The 17,091-nt window shown below is 44.5% G+C and overlaps 1 protein-coding gene across 10 annotated transcripts in view; it reads left to right on the top strand.

Moving 5' to 3' along the window:
- STEAP1 (STEAP family member 1) overlaps positions 1–14,481 on the top strand; it is a 265,974-nt gene extending 251,493 nt beyond the window's left edge. For 9 of the 10 annotated variants that reach the window (XM_056519157.1, XM_056519161.1, XM_056519160.1 and 6 more), the window contains 3 exons: positions 1,952–2,464; positions 2,573–2,737; positions 13,874–14,481. In XM_056519157.1, the coding sequence (XP_056375132.1) occupies positions 1,952–2,464; positions 2,573–2,737; positions 13,874–14,131 (936 nt within the window). In that variant the 3' untranslated portion in view covers positions 14,132–14,481. Of the gene's footprint in view, positions 1–1,951; positions 2,465–2,572; positions 2,738–13,850 lie in introns of all 10 variants that reach the window. The other variant, XM_056519156.1, reaches the window with a different exon arrangement.
- Positions 14,482–17,091: the final 2,610 nt, after the last annotated feature.

The raw sequence follows: 17,091 nt of genomic DNA, 5'->3' as shown, positions 1-17,091 counted from the left end.
TCCTGATTTATTTTCCCTGGTTCCTGTTTCTGGTTCCTTCTTCCTTGTCTTGTTTTCCTGGTTCTGACTTTGACCTTGGTTCCTGATTATGCTCCTGTCTTGGCCCTTGAGTATTATGCCAGGAACGGCAATTCCTAATCACATTCTGGATATTATGTATGTGACGTATGGTACTTTTCCTTGTCCTGATTCCAGACTTCTCCTAACTATGGGGGAAATGTATTAAAACTTGTGTAATTGAAAAGTTGATCGCTTCTTTCATATCTAAGAGGCCTTTTTAAAAATGAAAGAAGCCATCTGATTGGTTTCCACAGGAAACTGCACCACTCTTTCTCTAGGCAGGTTTTGATAAATCTTCCCATATGTTCCCAGCTAGACCCTTTGATACTACTCCTGGTACTTGTGGTACTATTCCTGGTCTAGTCTTCTAGTTGCACCTAACTATGTTGCTCTATGTTCCTACCCAGTGACCATAGCCCTGCTCCATGTTCCTCTCCTGGGACCACTTATCACGTGTCCTGTGAAAAGGTGATACATTATAAGTAAACTGAAAATTAACCCTTACGATGGAAAAAAAAAAAAAAACCTGTAACAAGGACATTCACAATGGATCTGTTTGGCACATAGAGAGGCAAGCTAAATATTTGATATGCCACTTTTTGAGTAGCTTCAAAGTATCCAAATAAAATAGTAAGCCATAGACTTTTCTAATAAGGAGTGAGATACAACAAAGCCTCCAAAGCACAATCCACACAACTCCCCATAAACATATTCCAGCCACATATGTTCCTATATCTCCTCCTGCCCACATAACACTCTGCCAGCTATACATACCCCTATAAATCCTGACTACAGCTTCTGATTCTTGTGCTAGCAACATCTCATATGCCAGAAGTAGGGAGTGCGCAGTGTTTCACTCTTTCTTTCTCCAAGGATGGTTTACATCCCCAGGATGCCATTTGGCTTAAATTACAGTACACAAAAGCTACATTAAAGGAGTACTCTGGGATGAGAAAACATATCCCCTATCCTAAGGATAGGTGATAAGTTTTAGATCTGGGGCCCCCCCGTGATCTCCCATACAGAGCCAGTGGCAAGGGGGCGTGTCTGACCACCGCATGATGCAGCAGCTGACATGCCCCCTCAATACATCTCTATGGCAGAGCCGGAGTACTGCATTCGGCAGTCTCTACTTCTGCCATAGAAATGTGTTGAGGGGGCATGTCGGCCGCCACGTCATGTGGTGGTCAAAACGCGCTATTTCAGCAAAGAGCGGAGGGCCCCGTACGGTGGGGCCCAGTGGTCAAACCCCCCGCAATCTGAAACGTATCCCCTATCCTTACTCCTTTAAGCGATTGCATATTAAAAGCCCAAATGGGGACTAAAAGTGTATTTAAAAAAAAAAAAAAAGTGAAAATAAAATATATACAACAAGAAATCCCCAATGTTTTTTCCTAATGTTTCAAATAAAAAAAAATCTTAACTACAAAAAAATGTAACCTTATTTGAAAATATATAAACTATTAAAATATATTATTAAAAAATAATTAAAAAAAAAAAGGAGTAAAACACTAAAAAAACTTTTTTCTTCTTACATTTCATCCCACAAATGTTTTTTATGTTTCACAATATAACTATTATATAGTTAAATGAAACATACTGTTAAAAGTCACACCTTTCCTACAAAAATTAATTTGAAAATAAGTTGTAGCTCTTATAATGAAGAGGCTGTTGCCAAAAATGGCTGCAATGGGAAGGGGATAAACAGAATGCAGTAATCGCAGGAGCTCCCCTTGTGGTAACTGCAGGCTATAGCATGTATAAGGATAATAGTTCAGAATATGGACATGAAAAATAACAGTGTTAAAAGCTGAACATGAATTTGAATATGTATTTTCTGTTATGTCTTATAGTTGAATTTCACTAGATTTCCCCCTTGTGTTCTTTATAGAATATGGACTTACAGCTGAGCAATGACAACTGTGATCCTGACAACCTTGAAAGAACAGATCCTTATGATGCCTATGACTGGGACTCCGTCAGCATCATCCACAGGAAAATGGAACTGTTTCCCAAATGGCAACTACCAGCAAAAGTATCATTGTCTCTGTCTGTGCTCTTTTTTATATACACATTCCTCCGAGAAGTTCTGCATCCGTTTCTTGTACATAACAGAAATGAGTTCTACAGAATTCCAATTCTGGTGATTAACAAAGTGTTGCCAGATGTGGCCATCACACTACTGACTTTGGCATACTTGCCTGGAATATTAGCCACAATTCTCCAACTTCACCGGGGCACGAAGTACCGAAGGTTTCCCCAATGGTTGGACACCTGGATGCTTAGACGAAAGCAGTTTGGACTGTTGGGTTTCTTCTTTGCAGGAATGCATGCCATCTACAGCCTGTCCTACCCTATGAGAAGGTCCTACAGATATAGACTTCTGAACTGGGCATATGAGCAGGTATTTGCTACCTAGTGATTTCAGTGATAGGGGCAACCAGATACTTAAATCAAGTCCAGACATGACAACCCCTAAAGATATTAATATTATATTGGTTATTTTTTTCAGGTTCAGCAACAAAAAGAAAGCAGCTGGATTGAGCATGACGTATGGAGAATGGAGATTTACGTGTGTCTGGGTATTATAGCTCTGGCTATATTAGCTGTATTGGCTGTGGCATCAATCCCTGCTGTTGGAAACTCCTTGTCATGGCGAGAGTATAACTTCATACAGGTATTTTTTGTGATCCTTTATTATTTAAAGTTTTTTTTTTAATTAGCATAACTTTTCATTATGAGAATAACCCCACTGCTTAGTTCACTTGAGGGGTTTCCAAGGCTCGAAACACACAATACAATGTTATCACTCTTTTTTCTCCATGCCCTGTCTCTTCTCTCTCCATATCCTGCCTCTTCTCTATCTCCATGCTCTGCCTCTCCTCTCTCCTTTCCCTGTCTCTTCTCTTGCCATGCCATCTCTTCTCTCTCCGTGCCTTGCCTCTTCCCTCTTCATGCCCCGTCTCTACTCTCTCCATGCCCTGTCTCTACTCTCTCCATTCACTGCCTCTTCTCTCTCCATGCCCTACTTCTTCTTTCTCCATGCCCTGTCTCTTCTTTTGCCATGCCATCTCTTCTCTCTTCATGCCCTGTCTCTTCTCTCTCCATGCCTTGTCTCTTCTCTCTCCATGCCCTGTATCTTCTCTGTTCATGCCCTGTCTATTCTCTCTTCATGCCCTGCCTCTTCTCTCTCCATGCCCTGCCTCTTCTCTCTCTCTCCATGACCTGCCTCTTCTCTCTCTCCATGCCCTGCCTCTTCTCTCTCTCCATGCCCTGCCTCTTCTCTCTCTCCATGCCCTGCCTCTTCTCTCTCTCCATGCCCTTCCTCTTCTATCTCCTTGCCCTGTCTATTCTCTTGCCATGCCGTCTCTTCTCTCTCCATGCCCTATCTCTCCTCTCTCCATGCCTTTTCTCTTCTCTCTCCACGTCCTGCCTCTCTCTCTCTCTCTATGCCTTGTCTCTTCTGCCATGCCATCTCTTCTCTCTCCATGCCCTGCCTCTTCTCTCTTCATGCCCCATCTCTACACTCTCCATGCCACATCTCTACTCTCTCCATGCCTCACCTCTTCTCTTGCCATGCCGTTTCTTCTCTCTCCATGCCCTGTCTCTCCTATCTCCATGCCTTGTCTCTTCTCTCTCCATGTCCTGCCTCTTCTCACTCCATGCCTTGTCTCTTCTCCTGCCATGCTATCTCTTCTCTCTCCATATCCTGGCTCTTCTCTCCCCATGCACTGTCTCTTCTTTTCCCATGCCCTGTCTCTTCTCTCTTCATGTCCTGCCTCTTCTCTCTCTCCATGCCCTGTCTCTTCTCTTGCCATGCCATCTCTTCTCTCTCCATGCCCAGTCTCTTCTCTCTCCATGCCGTCTTTTCTCTCTCCATGGCCTGTCTCTTCTCTCTCCATGCCCTGCCTCTTCTCTCTCCATGCCTTGTCTCTTCTCCTAATAATATGCAGAGAGAAAGTAGAGACAAGACAGATGCTATCTAAGTGCCGTTAAATCCAAAATTGTGAAAAGATGATCTGTTTAGAATCAGTTTCACCTATAGAGGAAATAGTTATATATTGCTCTCACCTATCAGTGTTGATCACATATATGAGTTAAAACTCAAAGATATCCCCACGGCAGCCTTGCATCCGTTTCCGGCCATCAGAGATGGCGTTGTGGTTATTGGAGTCAGATGTGTGAGAGAAGAGCTACTCGCTGAATTCCGTCTGCAATTACTGCGCTTGCGGGGAGCTGTGGTACCAAGTAAGGAACGGATACCAGCCATAGTAAAAACCAATAGGTTTATTTCAGAAGATAGTTAAAATAAACAGGTAGACAATGCGTTTCAACAGGTCTCAGACTGGTATCTGTGCCTTACTTGGTACCACAGCTCCCTGCAAGCACTGGAATTGCAGACGGAATTCAGTGAGTAGCTCCTCATTCATATATTTGTCTCTTCCCCTGCCATGCCATCTCTTCTCTATCCATGACCTGCCTCTTCTCTCTTCACGCCCCGTCTCTACTCTCTCTATGCCCCATCTCTGCTCTCTCCATGCCCTGTCTCTTTTCTTGCCATGCCGTCCCTTCTCTTTCCATGTCGTCTCTTCTCTTTCCATGCCCTGTCTCTTCTTTCTCTATGCCCTGTCTCTTCTCTCTCCATGCCCTGTGTCTTCTCTTGCTATCTCTTCTTTCTCCATGTCCCATCTCTACTCTCTTCATACCCCGTCTCTACTCTCTCCATGCCCTGCCTCTTCTCTCTCTATGCCCTACCTCTTCTCTCTCCATGTCCTGCCTCAATTCTCTCGATTCCCTGTCTCTTCTCTCTCCATGTCCTGACTCTATTCTCTCCATTTCCTGTCTCTTCTCCCACCATCTTTCTCCCTCCATCTCCTGTGTCTTTTCTAGCCATGGCCTGTCTCTTTTTTTGTCCCTGCTGTTTCTTCTCCCACCATATCCTGTCTCTTTTCTTTCCATGGCATTGCTTCTCCTTCCCTGTAATGCCTCTTCTCCCACCATATACTATCTCTTCCTTGTTGTCCTTTCTCTCTTCATGTCCTGTTTTGTCTCTTTTCCCACCATGTCCTGTCTCTTCACCCATCCTATCCTGTCTCTTCTCCTTTTGTGCCCATTCTCTTCCCCCACCCTATTCTATATCTTCTCCAATCCTGTCCTATCTCTTCTCCTAAAGTTGTGTGTCTCTCCCTTCCTTTCTTGTTTCTTCTCCATCTCGGTACTGTCTCTTCTCTCTTCATGTACTATTTCTTCTCCCTATCCTGTCTCTTCTCCCACCCTGTCCTGTTTCTTTTCCATCCCTGTCCTCTCCCTCTCTTTTCTGCCACCACGTTCTGTCTTGTTTCCATCTTTGTCCTATCTCTTCTCCATCCATGTCCTATGTCTTCTTTATCCCTGTCTTGTCTCTTCTCCTCAAAGATTCTGTCTTTTCCCTCCTCTCTCACAGTGCTATCCATCTCTGTCCTTTCTACCTGCCTGTTCCCTATTGCTTATCTGTCCGATCCCTATTCCCTCCCCCTTGTTTATATCGCTGTTCTTTCCTTGTCCTGCCTCTGTGTTCATTCCCTATTGTGCCTTTCTTTCATAGTCTATCTACTTTGTTTTCCTGCTAAAAACTTTAAATAAAAAAATGAAGAAAGGGATTTAAAAAAAAAATCGAAAAATAAATGTAACCCAGTTTGCCGGCGGACTGCACAGCTGTGGATGTTCCAGCTACAGAACAGCAATGTCAGCTGTCAGGGGAGCCCATGTCACTGAATTGTATTTACACCCACAAAGCCAGACGGTTTTATACAAGCAGCGCCAAAAAGTTGTAAAGCTGCTGAAAATCCCATCTGACGGGCGCTGGACAAGTCTCTAATCCGGTGACTCAGCAGGGACTGGAATTAAATCTGCTCCAAACACAGCCCGCCTGGGAGGAAAGATCTCTCCATTAGATCATGTCATGTAATGTAATAATAGTTTAGAAATTACAATAATAAACTTTAATATAAATTGTGACATGAGACGCCATGCCTTCGCTTATAGAGCAGTGTTTCCCAACCAGGGTGCCTCCAGCTGTTGCAAAACGACAACTCCCAGCATGCCTGGATAGCCAAAGCACCCTGGTTGGGAAACACAGTTATAGAGAACGTTCATCAATTTTGCGTTTTCGTTTTTTCCTCCTTGACTTTTAAGAGACCTCACTTTACCATAAAATGTGCGGCACAACCCAAAAAAATAGGATTTTTTTTAACAAAGTAAGTATGCTTAAAGCGTACCTGTCATATCACTAGGTCATGCAGACGCTTAACATGTCTTTTTTATGTGTCTAGCTCTGTATTTGCCTCACAAATCCCTCTGTTCTGTTGCTCACTTATTCTGACATCCACTGCTCAGGAAGTGGCATGTCCAAGGCAAGCACTGACCCCGCCCTCACCATGCATTCACTTCCTCCCTGAGTCTGCTGTGCTGTGCTGGGTCTCTCCATCCAAACACTGCAGGCTGCTCTGTAACCCCCCTACTCTCTGTTTTCATGCTGCAGTCTGATAGGACAGGAGTGAGCACAGAGGAGTGCTAGTCCCTCACTTACTGGGCTTTCTTAGCCTGTGCATCAGTTGGGACAAAGATGATGCTGCAGCCAGATAGGATTATGTTCTGGATGGTATAGGGGCCCCTAGTGGTCTTTTTTTATAAGCCATGATTTCTATAACATTTTCTTATTAAGTATATTAGAAAGGTTAATGTTCTGCTAAGATGTACAAGATATAAAAAGTTTTTAATTCTGACAGTGCCCATTTAAAATTGCCCTATTCTGACCCCTATAACTTTTAAAATGTTCTGCCTATCAGGCTGTATGAGAGAAATTTTTGGTGTCTTTATCTGTAGGTTTTAATGGTGCCATCTTGGTTTAGATGGGACTTCTTGTGATGTTAGCAAAAATCAGCAAATGTTTTTTTTTTGTTTGTTTTTTTTTTGTTTGTTTTTTTTTTGTTTGTTTTTTTTTACCCTCGCCGCTCACCGTACAGGTGTTAGATTTTAATAGTCAAGACAAATCCACATGTGGTAATACCAAATAGGTTTATTTATTTATTTATGTGGTGTCCCGGTACCGTATCCTATCCGGTACCTGCGTGTGTGGGTCCCCTTAGCCAGAGTCCCTAGGACGTCGGGGTCCCCATTGTCTAGTTCACCCCTGGTCACTTCTCATCCAGATAGTTATTGCGCTAATAGTTTATTTAGGAAGCATGTAAATATGATATCAATGTCTATAAATAGTTAATTACCTGTCTATAGCGTAGCAGGACCTGCGGGTCACGTGGTCAGGTGAGCTCTATGGTATTTCTGCTTAAGGACCTTTGGAGTTCCCTCTGACATGTGCTACCCATCACACTGTGTAACAGTGAATGACGGATGTTCGGACCAATCAGATTCACCCCACCCCTGCCCATATAAGGGAGCGGCGACCATTGTTCTCTCTCTTGTTCCCGGGCTGTCAAACGAGCAGGATCTGCGCAGCTGTCTATCGCAGTGAGTTAGGCCTGAGCCTTGCGGCAACGGCTGATATATTCAGGATCGCGAGTGTATCAATCCCTAAGCACTCTGCAGGATTACCGGACCTTATCTATCCCCTAAATCCGGACGGATCTGCAATAATTACCCTAAATTCAGAGACTTTAATTTCAATCAAGGTCCGCAACAATTGTCAGTCATTGAGATATATAGAGACTGTTTGCCTGAGACTGTATTTGTTCATTGAATGTACCTCAAGCATCTAAGTAAAGTTCTTCAAGTTAAAGTTCAACTACTTTGTGGATCTTCAGTCATTTAATTACATGCACCTATCGTTACTGGGAAGGGCGGCGATAGGCCGGAGAATTACCTCAGCATACTAGCCCTCAGCCTGGCGTCACGAACTATAGGGTTACCATTAACCCCTCATTTACCGAAACAATACCCCCATTACCAACACCCCCCAAGGGCTACCACATTTATATTTATTAAAAAATTAGAATAGGGGGTGATTTAAATTTTTATTGGAGGGGGGCTTTTTTTTTATTTTTGCATAGCACTGATCACTTAGTTCTGCAAGCCAGACTCTATTAGTAGATCACCCTGTGGCAGGAGGCACGGAGGCCTAGTGAAGGCTTCCGGCAGCCATAAAAACTGGTTGACACCCTGCAAATATATTGCAGAGGTGCTAATCGGGCATCCGACCTGTCATTTAGGGTCTTAAAGGACAAGTATCATGTAAAAGAATGTATTCCTTATGCCAAGGATAGGGGATAAGTTTTGAATTGCAGGAGGTCAGAGCGATGGGGCCCCCCGCAATCTCCTGTTTGGAGCCCCAGCTCTCCTTTACAGCGGCATGTCACGACCTCTGCCCGAAGCGGGGACTGCCACGCCCCCTCCATATAGCTCTATGGGAGAGCCATTCGGCAATCTTAGGCTCTCCCATAGAACTAAATAGAGGGGGCGTGGTGGCCCCTGCTTCGGGTGGGGGTTGTGACGGGCCGCTGTAAAGGAGAGCAGGGGCTCTAAACAGAAGATCGTGGGGGGCCCCAGTGCTCGGACCCCCACAATCTAAAATTCGTATAGGGGATACTTTTTTTGCATGATACTTGTCCTTTGCGTGCCATCATCACTAAGGTCCTGTGACAGACACGAAGGCCTAGTGAAGGCCTCCTGCTGCCATAGAAACTGATCAACACCTTGCACATACATTGCAAAGATGCTGGTCAGGCATCGGACCTCTAATTCAGGCTCTTAAGTGCCACGATCACCATGATCACTAAGATCTGCACTCTGCTAGTAGAGGCTCCCTGAGGCAGACTCTTTTAGTAAATCATCCTGTAGCAGACACAAAGGCTTAGTGAAGGCCTCCTGCTGTCATAGAAATTAAACGACACCCTGCAAGTATATTGCAAAGGTGCTGATTGGGCATCTGACCGGTCATTCAGGCTCTTTAGTGCCACGATCACCATGATCAGGTAGACCTGCGCAATCTATTAGTAGATTGCCCTGTGGCAGGCACAAAGGCTTCCAGCTGCCAGAGAAACCGGTTAACACCAAGCAAATATGTTGTGATGTCGCTGATCAGGCGCCCGACCTGTCATTCAGGCTCTTAAGTGCCATGAATGCTATTAATCACTAAGGAGTAAATTGTCTGGCATTGACTGGGATTGTTGGCTGATGATAGCAGCTGTTAGTCACTGTCTATGAAGCGAGCACAGCTTGTGTGTATGTGTACAGCATGGTGAAGCACAGGCAAGCATGCCATAAATTTACACCTAGTGTCGGGAAAGTGTTAAAGTTCGGGCAGATACATTGTAGATTTGTGCTGCTGATGTATTGAGCTCACAGAAGGTTGAATAAAGATCGAATATAACTTATAAAGACCTATTCCTGCTCAGAGCTGAGAATTTGCTACAGTTGTATTTCATCTAGACAAAGTTCTAAACTGCTAAGGCCGCATTTCCACATGCCGGTGTACGTGTGCGTCCAAAACCACCGACCCGCATATTCACCATTGACCACATGACATTGAGTAATTGAGCCAGCACACCACAGTACATGCCAAAATAAATTTTTTACAAAGGTTGCCCAACATATACTGTATCTCTGGTAAAACTACAGGTGAAACTCGATGTGACACCCTGGATAATAAAGGGGTTATCCAGGAAAAAACTTTTTTTTATATATCAACTGGCTCCAGAAAGTTAAACAGATTTGTAAATTACTTCTATTAAAAAATCTTAATCCTTTCAGTACTTATGAGCTGCTGAAGTTGAGTTGTTCTTTTCTGTCTAAGTGCTCTCTGATGACACCTGTCTCGGGAACCACCCAGTTTAGAAGCAAATCCCCATAGCAAACCTCTTCTACTCTGTGCAGTTCCCGAGACAGAGATGTCAGCAGAGAGCACTGTTGCCAGACAGAAAAGAACAACTCAACTTCAGCAGCTGATAATTATTGAAAGGATTAAGATTTTTTTAATAGAGGTATTTTACAAATCTGTTTAACTTTCTGGTGCCAGTTGATATATAAAAAAAAGTTTTTTCCTGGAATAACCCTTTAACTCTGCAGTATTTGTCACAGTTTTTGTCACAGCATTTCATTACATTATTTTTAAGCCAAAGCCAGAAGAGGATTCAAACACATTAATAAATATAAAGGAAGGATTTATTGTTGATTTCTTCTTTCTTTACCTTTCCATTAGGCGTGGCAGAAGAGAAGCCACATAAACTGTTACTTTTCTTCTTACACAATTGTGAAATAGATTAAACACTGTTCTTGATGTTCTATGATTACAGACATTTCCCGAAAAGAGACTTTCAAGCCTTGGATCCTTGTAAATTCCAGTTATTAACTTCAAAGTGGGATGGAACATTATCCTCACACTCCACTGCCCCCAGCCTAATCCCTACAAACTGCACAGTCTGTACAAAGTGCGCTACAAATCCCAAAAACAATTATTAGGATGTGAAGCAAGGCCACCGCAAACATATTTTTGTGTGTTTTATTTCTATGTTTTTGCTCCAGCTAAGTACCCAGAGGGGGGGCCAGGTACAGATACATCCTGAAAGGATAGAGCCATCTATGCTATTTTTCACCTTCTTAGACTTCTTAAGTGTAGGATATAGTACACACTCAAAACCCCAAAGGTTACGTCATAAATGCAAATGATAAATTAGTAATCAATGTCCAAAAAAGAGAAAATAGCGGAGCAACTCACCCGGTGGTAGCAGAGTCAGTTCAAATAATGGACATCGCGGTCAGGCGAAGATGCAGCGGGAGGCGGAAGGTGTAATGGGGGGAAGTCAGGCGTCGGGCCACAGCCCTATCGCACCCTCTGGTGCTTCGTCAGGCCCCTACGACCTTGGTCGGGCCACAGCCGTATAGCACCCTCTGGTGCTTCGTCAGGTCCCTGCGACCTTGGTCGGGCCACAGCCATATAGCACCCTCTGGTGCTTCATCAGGCCCCTGTGACCTTGGTCAGGCCACAGCCGTATAGCACCCTCTGGTGCTTCCTCAGGCCCCTGCGACCTTGGTCGGGCCACAGCCATATAGCACCCTCTGGTGCTTCGTCAGGCCCCTGCGACCTTGGTCGGGCCACAGCCGTATAGCACCCTCTGGTGCTTCATCAGGCCCCTGCGACCTTGGTCGGGCAACAGCCACATAGCACCCTCTGGTGCTTCGTCAGGCCCCTGCGACCTTGGTCAGGCCACAGCCGTATAGCACCCTCTGGTGCTTCGTCAGGTCCCTGCGACCTTGGTTGGGCCACAGCCGTATAGCACCCTCTGGTGCTTCATCAGGCCCCTGTGACCTTGGTCAGGCCACAGCCGTATAGCACCCTCTGGTGCTTCGTCAGGCCCCTGCGACCTTGGTCGGGCCACAGCCGTATAGCACCCTCTGGTGCTTCTTAAGGCCCCTGCGACCTTGGTCGGGCCACAGCCATATAGCACACTCTGGTGCTTCGTCAGGCCCCTGCGACCTTGGTCGGGCCACAGCCGTATAGCACCCTCTGGTGCTTCGTCAGGCCCCTGCGACCTTGGTCGGGCCACAGCAGTATAGCACCCTCTGGTGCTTCGTCAGGCCCCTGCGACCTTGGTCAGGCCACAGCCGTATAGCACCCTCTGGTGCTTCGTCAGGCCCCTGCGACCTTGGTCGGACCACAGCCGTATAGCACCCTCTGTTGCTTCCTCCGGCCCCTGCGACCTTGGTCGGGCCACAGCCGTATAGCACCCTCTGGTGCTTCGTCAAGCACCTGCGACCTTGGTCGGGCCACAGCCGTATAGCACCCTCTGGTGCTTCGTCAGGCCCCTGCGACCTTGGTCGGGCCACAGCCGTATAGCACCCCCTGGTGCTTCATCAGGCCCCTGCGACCTTGGTCGGGCCACAGCCGTATAGCACCCCCTGGTGCTTCATCAGGCCCCTGCGACCTTGGTCGGGCCACAGCCGTATAGCACCCTCTGGTGCTTCATCAGGCCCCTGCGACCTTGGTCGGGCCACAGCTGTATAGCACCCCCTGGTGCTTCATCAGGCCCCTGCGACCTTGGTCGGGCCACAGCCGTTTCGCACCCTCTTGTGCTTCATCAGGCCCCTGCGACCTTGGTCGCAGGGGCCTGACGAAGCACCAGAGGGTGTGAAACGGCTGTGGCCCGACCCCTGACTTCACCCTGTTACACCTTCCGCCTCCCGCTGCATCTTCGCCAGACCGCGATGTCCATTATTTGAACTGACTCCGCTATCACCAGGTGAGTTGCTCCGCTATTTTCTCTTTTATGGACATTGATTACGCTTGTACTTTCAGCGTGTAGCACCACCCATAGGAGAGCAGACACCTGCTACACCAAGTTACATACCAAGAGGGATTAAGCCGTCAGGTAGACAGAACTGTGCCGGATCTGTGTTTTCTCCTGTGATTGCGATAAATTAGTAATGCTGCTATACATTGTTGAAATACCACCATGCAGTGCACAATTATACCACAATGCAGCGCCCAAATGATATCCAAATATTATTACTATCCTATATTCAAATACACCCAGACAATACAAGGCAATTCTTAGATAAGGCCGCTTTTCCATGACTAAATAATATCACCATACAGTGCCCACATAATATTACCATAATTAATAATTATTACTATACATTTCTCAAATACACTCAGACAGGGCATGACAGTAGAGAAAAGAAGCCGCTATTCCATGTCTAAGTAATACAGCCATGCAGTTCTCAAATAATTTAACCTGAACAAATATAATTACTATACTTGGTACTCAGATAGGGCTGCTATTAAATGCCGAAATAATATCACCATACAGTGCCCACATAATATCACCATCATTAATGTTATTACTATACATCTCTCAAATACACTCAGACAGTGCAAGACTGTACAAATGGGGCCACTAATCCATGTCTATGTAATACAGCCATGCAGTGCCCAAATTTATGTCATTAAAGCCCCTCCCACATTGCACAATAGAGATTTACGCTAGGTCCTTAAAGGGGTCCTCCGGTGGAAAACTTTATTTTTTATTTTTTAATGAACTGATGCTAGAAAGTTCAACAGATTTGTAAATTACTTCTAATGAAAAATCTTTACCCATCTAGTACTTTTTAGCAGCTGTATGCTACAGAAGAAATTCTTTTCTTTTTCTGCTCTCTGTCAGTGCTCTCTGCTGACACCTCTGTCCATGTCAGGAACTGTCCAGAGCAGCATAGGTCTTCTATGGGGATTTTCTCCTGCTCTGGACAGTTCCTGGAACGGGCATCAGGTGTCAGCAGAGAGCACTGTGGACAAGTGAAAAAAAAATTCAAAAAGAAAAGAATTTCCTCTGTAGCATACAGCTGCTAAAAAGTACTGGAAGGGTAAAGATCTTTTAATAGAAGTAATTTACAAATCTGTTTAACTTTCTGGCACCAGTTGATTTAAAAAAAAAAATGTTTTCCACCGGAGTACCCCTTTAAAACTTTGATCATTAGCGACACCTACTACTTTCTCGATAACCTTATGGCTTGTCCTTTCTGGATTTGTAATTTCAATGTTGAGGAGTGTGCATACATAAGCTTGCTGGAAGTTTTAGTTTTGGTGGAGAGGGACAGTTTGGAGGACACTGGCATAAAGGCAAGCTATCTACAGTAGGTGGCGCTAGAGACACAGTTCTCTTCCTTTTGGAGGGGAGCTAATTTGCATACTTTTTGTCCCAGGAAGCATTGACAGGGCACGGCAAAGAAAAACAAAATTAATGTGAATGCAATCTTCAATTTTATGTCTCCATAAATGTATATTTCTATCAAGTCTTTTTTAGCTCTACTGTTCTTTTCTTCACAGAGTAAGCTGGGCCATATAGCGCTATTCTTCTGCACGGTACATACGCTGGTGTTTGCCTGGAATAAATGGGTGGATATAAAGCAGCTTATTTGGTACACTCCCCCCACATTCATGCTGGTGGTCCTCCTTCCCTTGGTCGTCCTTCTCTGTAAAGCCGTATTAATGTTACCCTGCTTCAGTAAGAGAATCCAGAAGATCCGATGCGGATGGGAGTCCAGCAAAAGAATGGGCATCAAATGTGTTCTTACCCGCTTGTAGTATTTATTTCCAATATAATATTTGTACAATGTCGTCTCATTGGCTTGTGTAGTAAGAATGGTTCCTTATACATAAGAGACAATTATAACTAATAGAAGATTTGTGTATCATCCTCTAAGAAATAGAGCAGACCCCTCAGATAACAAATGGGGCTGCAGTATGCACGTTACCGATGCTCCATTCTGACGGGAGGTTCGGGATCTCATTCTTGAGATCACAGTAGTCCTGTGGGTATAAAATAAGTCTAATGGAGGGACAAGCTATTTAAAGGGGTTATTCGGCCAAAGAGCAGCACCTGCATTCTATACGGGCTGCGTCTCCAGTCTCAGAAAGCTCTTTGTTTTACGGTACTGGGGACGTGACGTAACGCCACGCCCACTCCATTCAGCATCATGCCCCTTCCCATAGACATGAATGGAGGGGGCGTGGTGTGACGTCATGAGGGGGCGTGGTGTTGCGTCATGTCTCCAGTCCCGGAAATAAAGAGGTTTCCGAGACTGGAGACACAGCCCCGCATTGAATGCAGGAGCTGCACGTAGATCGCGTGGGGTCCCAGCGGTGGGCCCCCCGCAATCAGACATCTTATCCCTATCGTTTGGATATGAGATAAGATGTCTTTGGGCGGATAACCCATTTAAAGGGGTATTTTGGTATCAAAAAAGTGTTTTTAAAAGGGTAATCTGGCCCTAAGACATCTTATCCCCTATCCAAAGCATAGGGGATAAGATGTCTGATCGTGGGGGTCCCGCTGCTGGGGACCCCCGCTATCTCGCATGCAGCACCCACCTCTGGTAGCTGCACGCAGTGCTGCAGCCTCGGAGTCTTTGGATAGGGGATAAGATGTCTTAGGGCCGGATTACCCCTTTAATATTCCCCTATATACCCCTAACTAATATTCAAAAAACTGCTTGGGTACCGTGCTTGGACCTGTAGTCCAGTTAAGGATTTGTAATCCAGGGTGGTGCTTAGCTTTGGGACCAGACCCACCGTCCAAAATCTTGATACAAACACAAGAAGGAAGCGGCAATCCACAAGTCCAAATCAGGAAAGTGCACTATATTAACTCGTCAGATACAGAGAGCTACATTTCAATTCATCAATCTTATTTCTTCCAAAAACAGCGCCACACCTGTCCTCAGGTTGTGTGCGGTATTAAAACCTGGCTCCATTTACTTCAATGGAACTAAACTGCAATACCACACACAACCTGAGGACAGGTATGATGCTGTTTTTGGAAGAAATCAGCTGGTTTTCTAATCCTGATTTACCCCTTTTACTCCTCTCCCTGTCCTCCACATGTGGAACTGTCAGCAGTTTCAGGACTCAGATTTGCGGACAGAGTCCCTTATTGCTGCTGTTATTTCTCCATTGACCTCATTGAAAAAAAATAAAGAAATGTCGCTAGCACACTCATACATTTCTTACATACATTGCCACTTGTGTTTTTTTTTTCAAAAACAAGTCATGAGGATATTTTTCCATATTGAAAAGTGGCTGTATATAGGGCCAATGTTCAATCGAGCTATTCACGTGGTGGTATTTTACATTTTCCCATTCCTAAGTATGCTATAGGTGCTTGTACTCTCCACATTAAAGCCAATGGGGCACAAAAATATAGGCCCAGATTTATCAAACTGTGTGAGAGAACAAGTGGAGTGATTTTCCCACAGCAACCAATCACAGCTCAGCTTTCACTTTACCTCAGCTTGTTAGCTGAGCTGTGATTGGCTGCTGTGGGAAAATCTCTCCACTTTTTCTCTCACACAGTTTGATAAATCTGGGCCATAGTGGAATAAAAAAACGAATGGTGGACATTAACAAAGATGTGGTTCATTTGGTGAAGCTTTCAGTGGACAATGGGGCCCTTTCTCAGTTTTATTACGGGGCCTATTGATTTCTGTGCATGCCTTCATTTACACCTTTTTTTGTATCTGCACTATGGGAGAAAACACAGAGTGGAAAACATAAAATACAAATGAAAAAAACACTGACATAACAAGCAGCTGACATAACAAGCAGTGTATAACACTGTGGTTATTACCCTATAAATCGGGATGCTGGTAAGACTGATATACAGTGGGGATCAAAAGTTTGGGCACCCCAGGTAAAAATTTGTATTAATGTGCATAAAGAAGCCAAGGAAAGATGGAAAAATCTCCAAAAGGCATCAAATTACAGATTAGACATTCTTATATGTCAACAAAAGTTAGATTTTATTTCCATCATTTACACTTTCAAGATAACAGAAAAAAAAATGGCGTTTGCAAAAGTTTGGGCACCCTCCAGAATTCATAGCATGCACTGCACCCTTTGCAAAACTGAGACCTGCCAGTGTCATGGATTGTTCTCAATCATCATCTGGGAAGACCAGGTGATGTCAATCTGAAAAGTTTTAAATGCCCAGACTCATCTGACCTTGCCCCAACAATCAGCACCATGGGTTCTTCTAAACAGTTATATTATACAAACAATACCCGACCAGCTCAAACTTCCCATATTGTTTAAGGCATATCCTACCTCTATAAGGGCCTGGGGTTGTAAAATAATCTGACTCAGTATAGCTCAAAAACTAGCTATTTTATACAAAAGAAACTGAGCAATTGCTACTGAAAATGTATATACTTTATTAATAATATGATATACAGGAAACATCAGGAATTTAAAAACAATACTGGCGGAACTGGATGTTTGTAAAGATGAATAAATACCCATGTATAGACAATAGTAAATAAATATAACAGGGTGAAGTGGGGGGGAGGGGGCCTCAAGGATTAAATTACATAAAGCAGATAGCCCTATATTGCACAATATTAAGTTAAAGTCCTAAGTGGAATGCACTATATCCCGGCCAGTCTTAATGACTATAACCACCCCTCATGTACTGCTACAATGTCAGGCCGGGAAACTTGTCTATGAATTGTTGGTATGAAACTCATGGTAACACAGGAGGGACTGTGATG

This window comes from Hyla sarda, chromosome 5, assembly GCF_029499605.1.
Source record: "Hyla sarda isolate aHylSar1 chromosome 5, aHylSar1.hap1, whole genome shotgun sequence".
NCBI lineage: Eukaryota > Metazoa > Chordata > Amphibia > Anura > Hylidae > Hyla > Hyla sarda.
The sequence above is the reverse complement of the archived record's forward strand: the minus strand, read 5'-3'. Positions and strand labels throughout refer to the sequence as shown.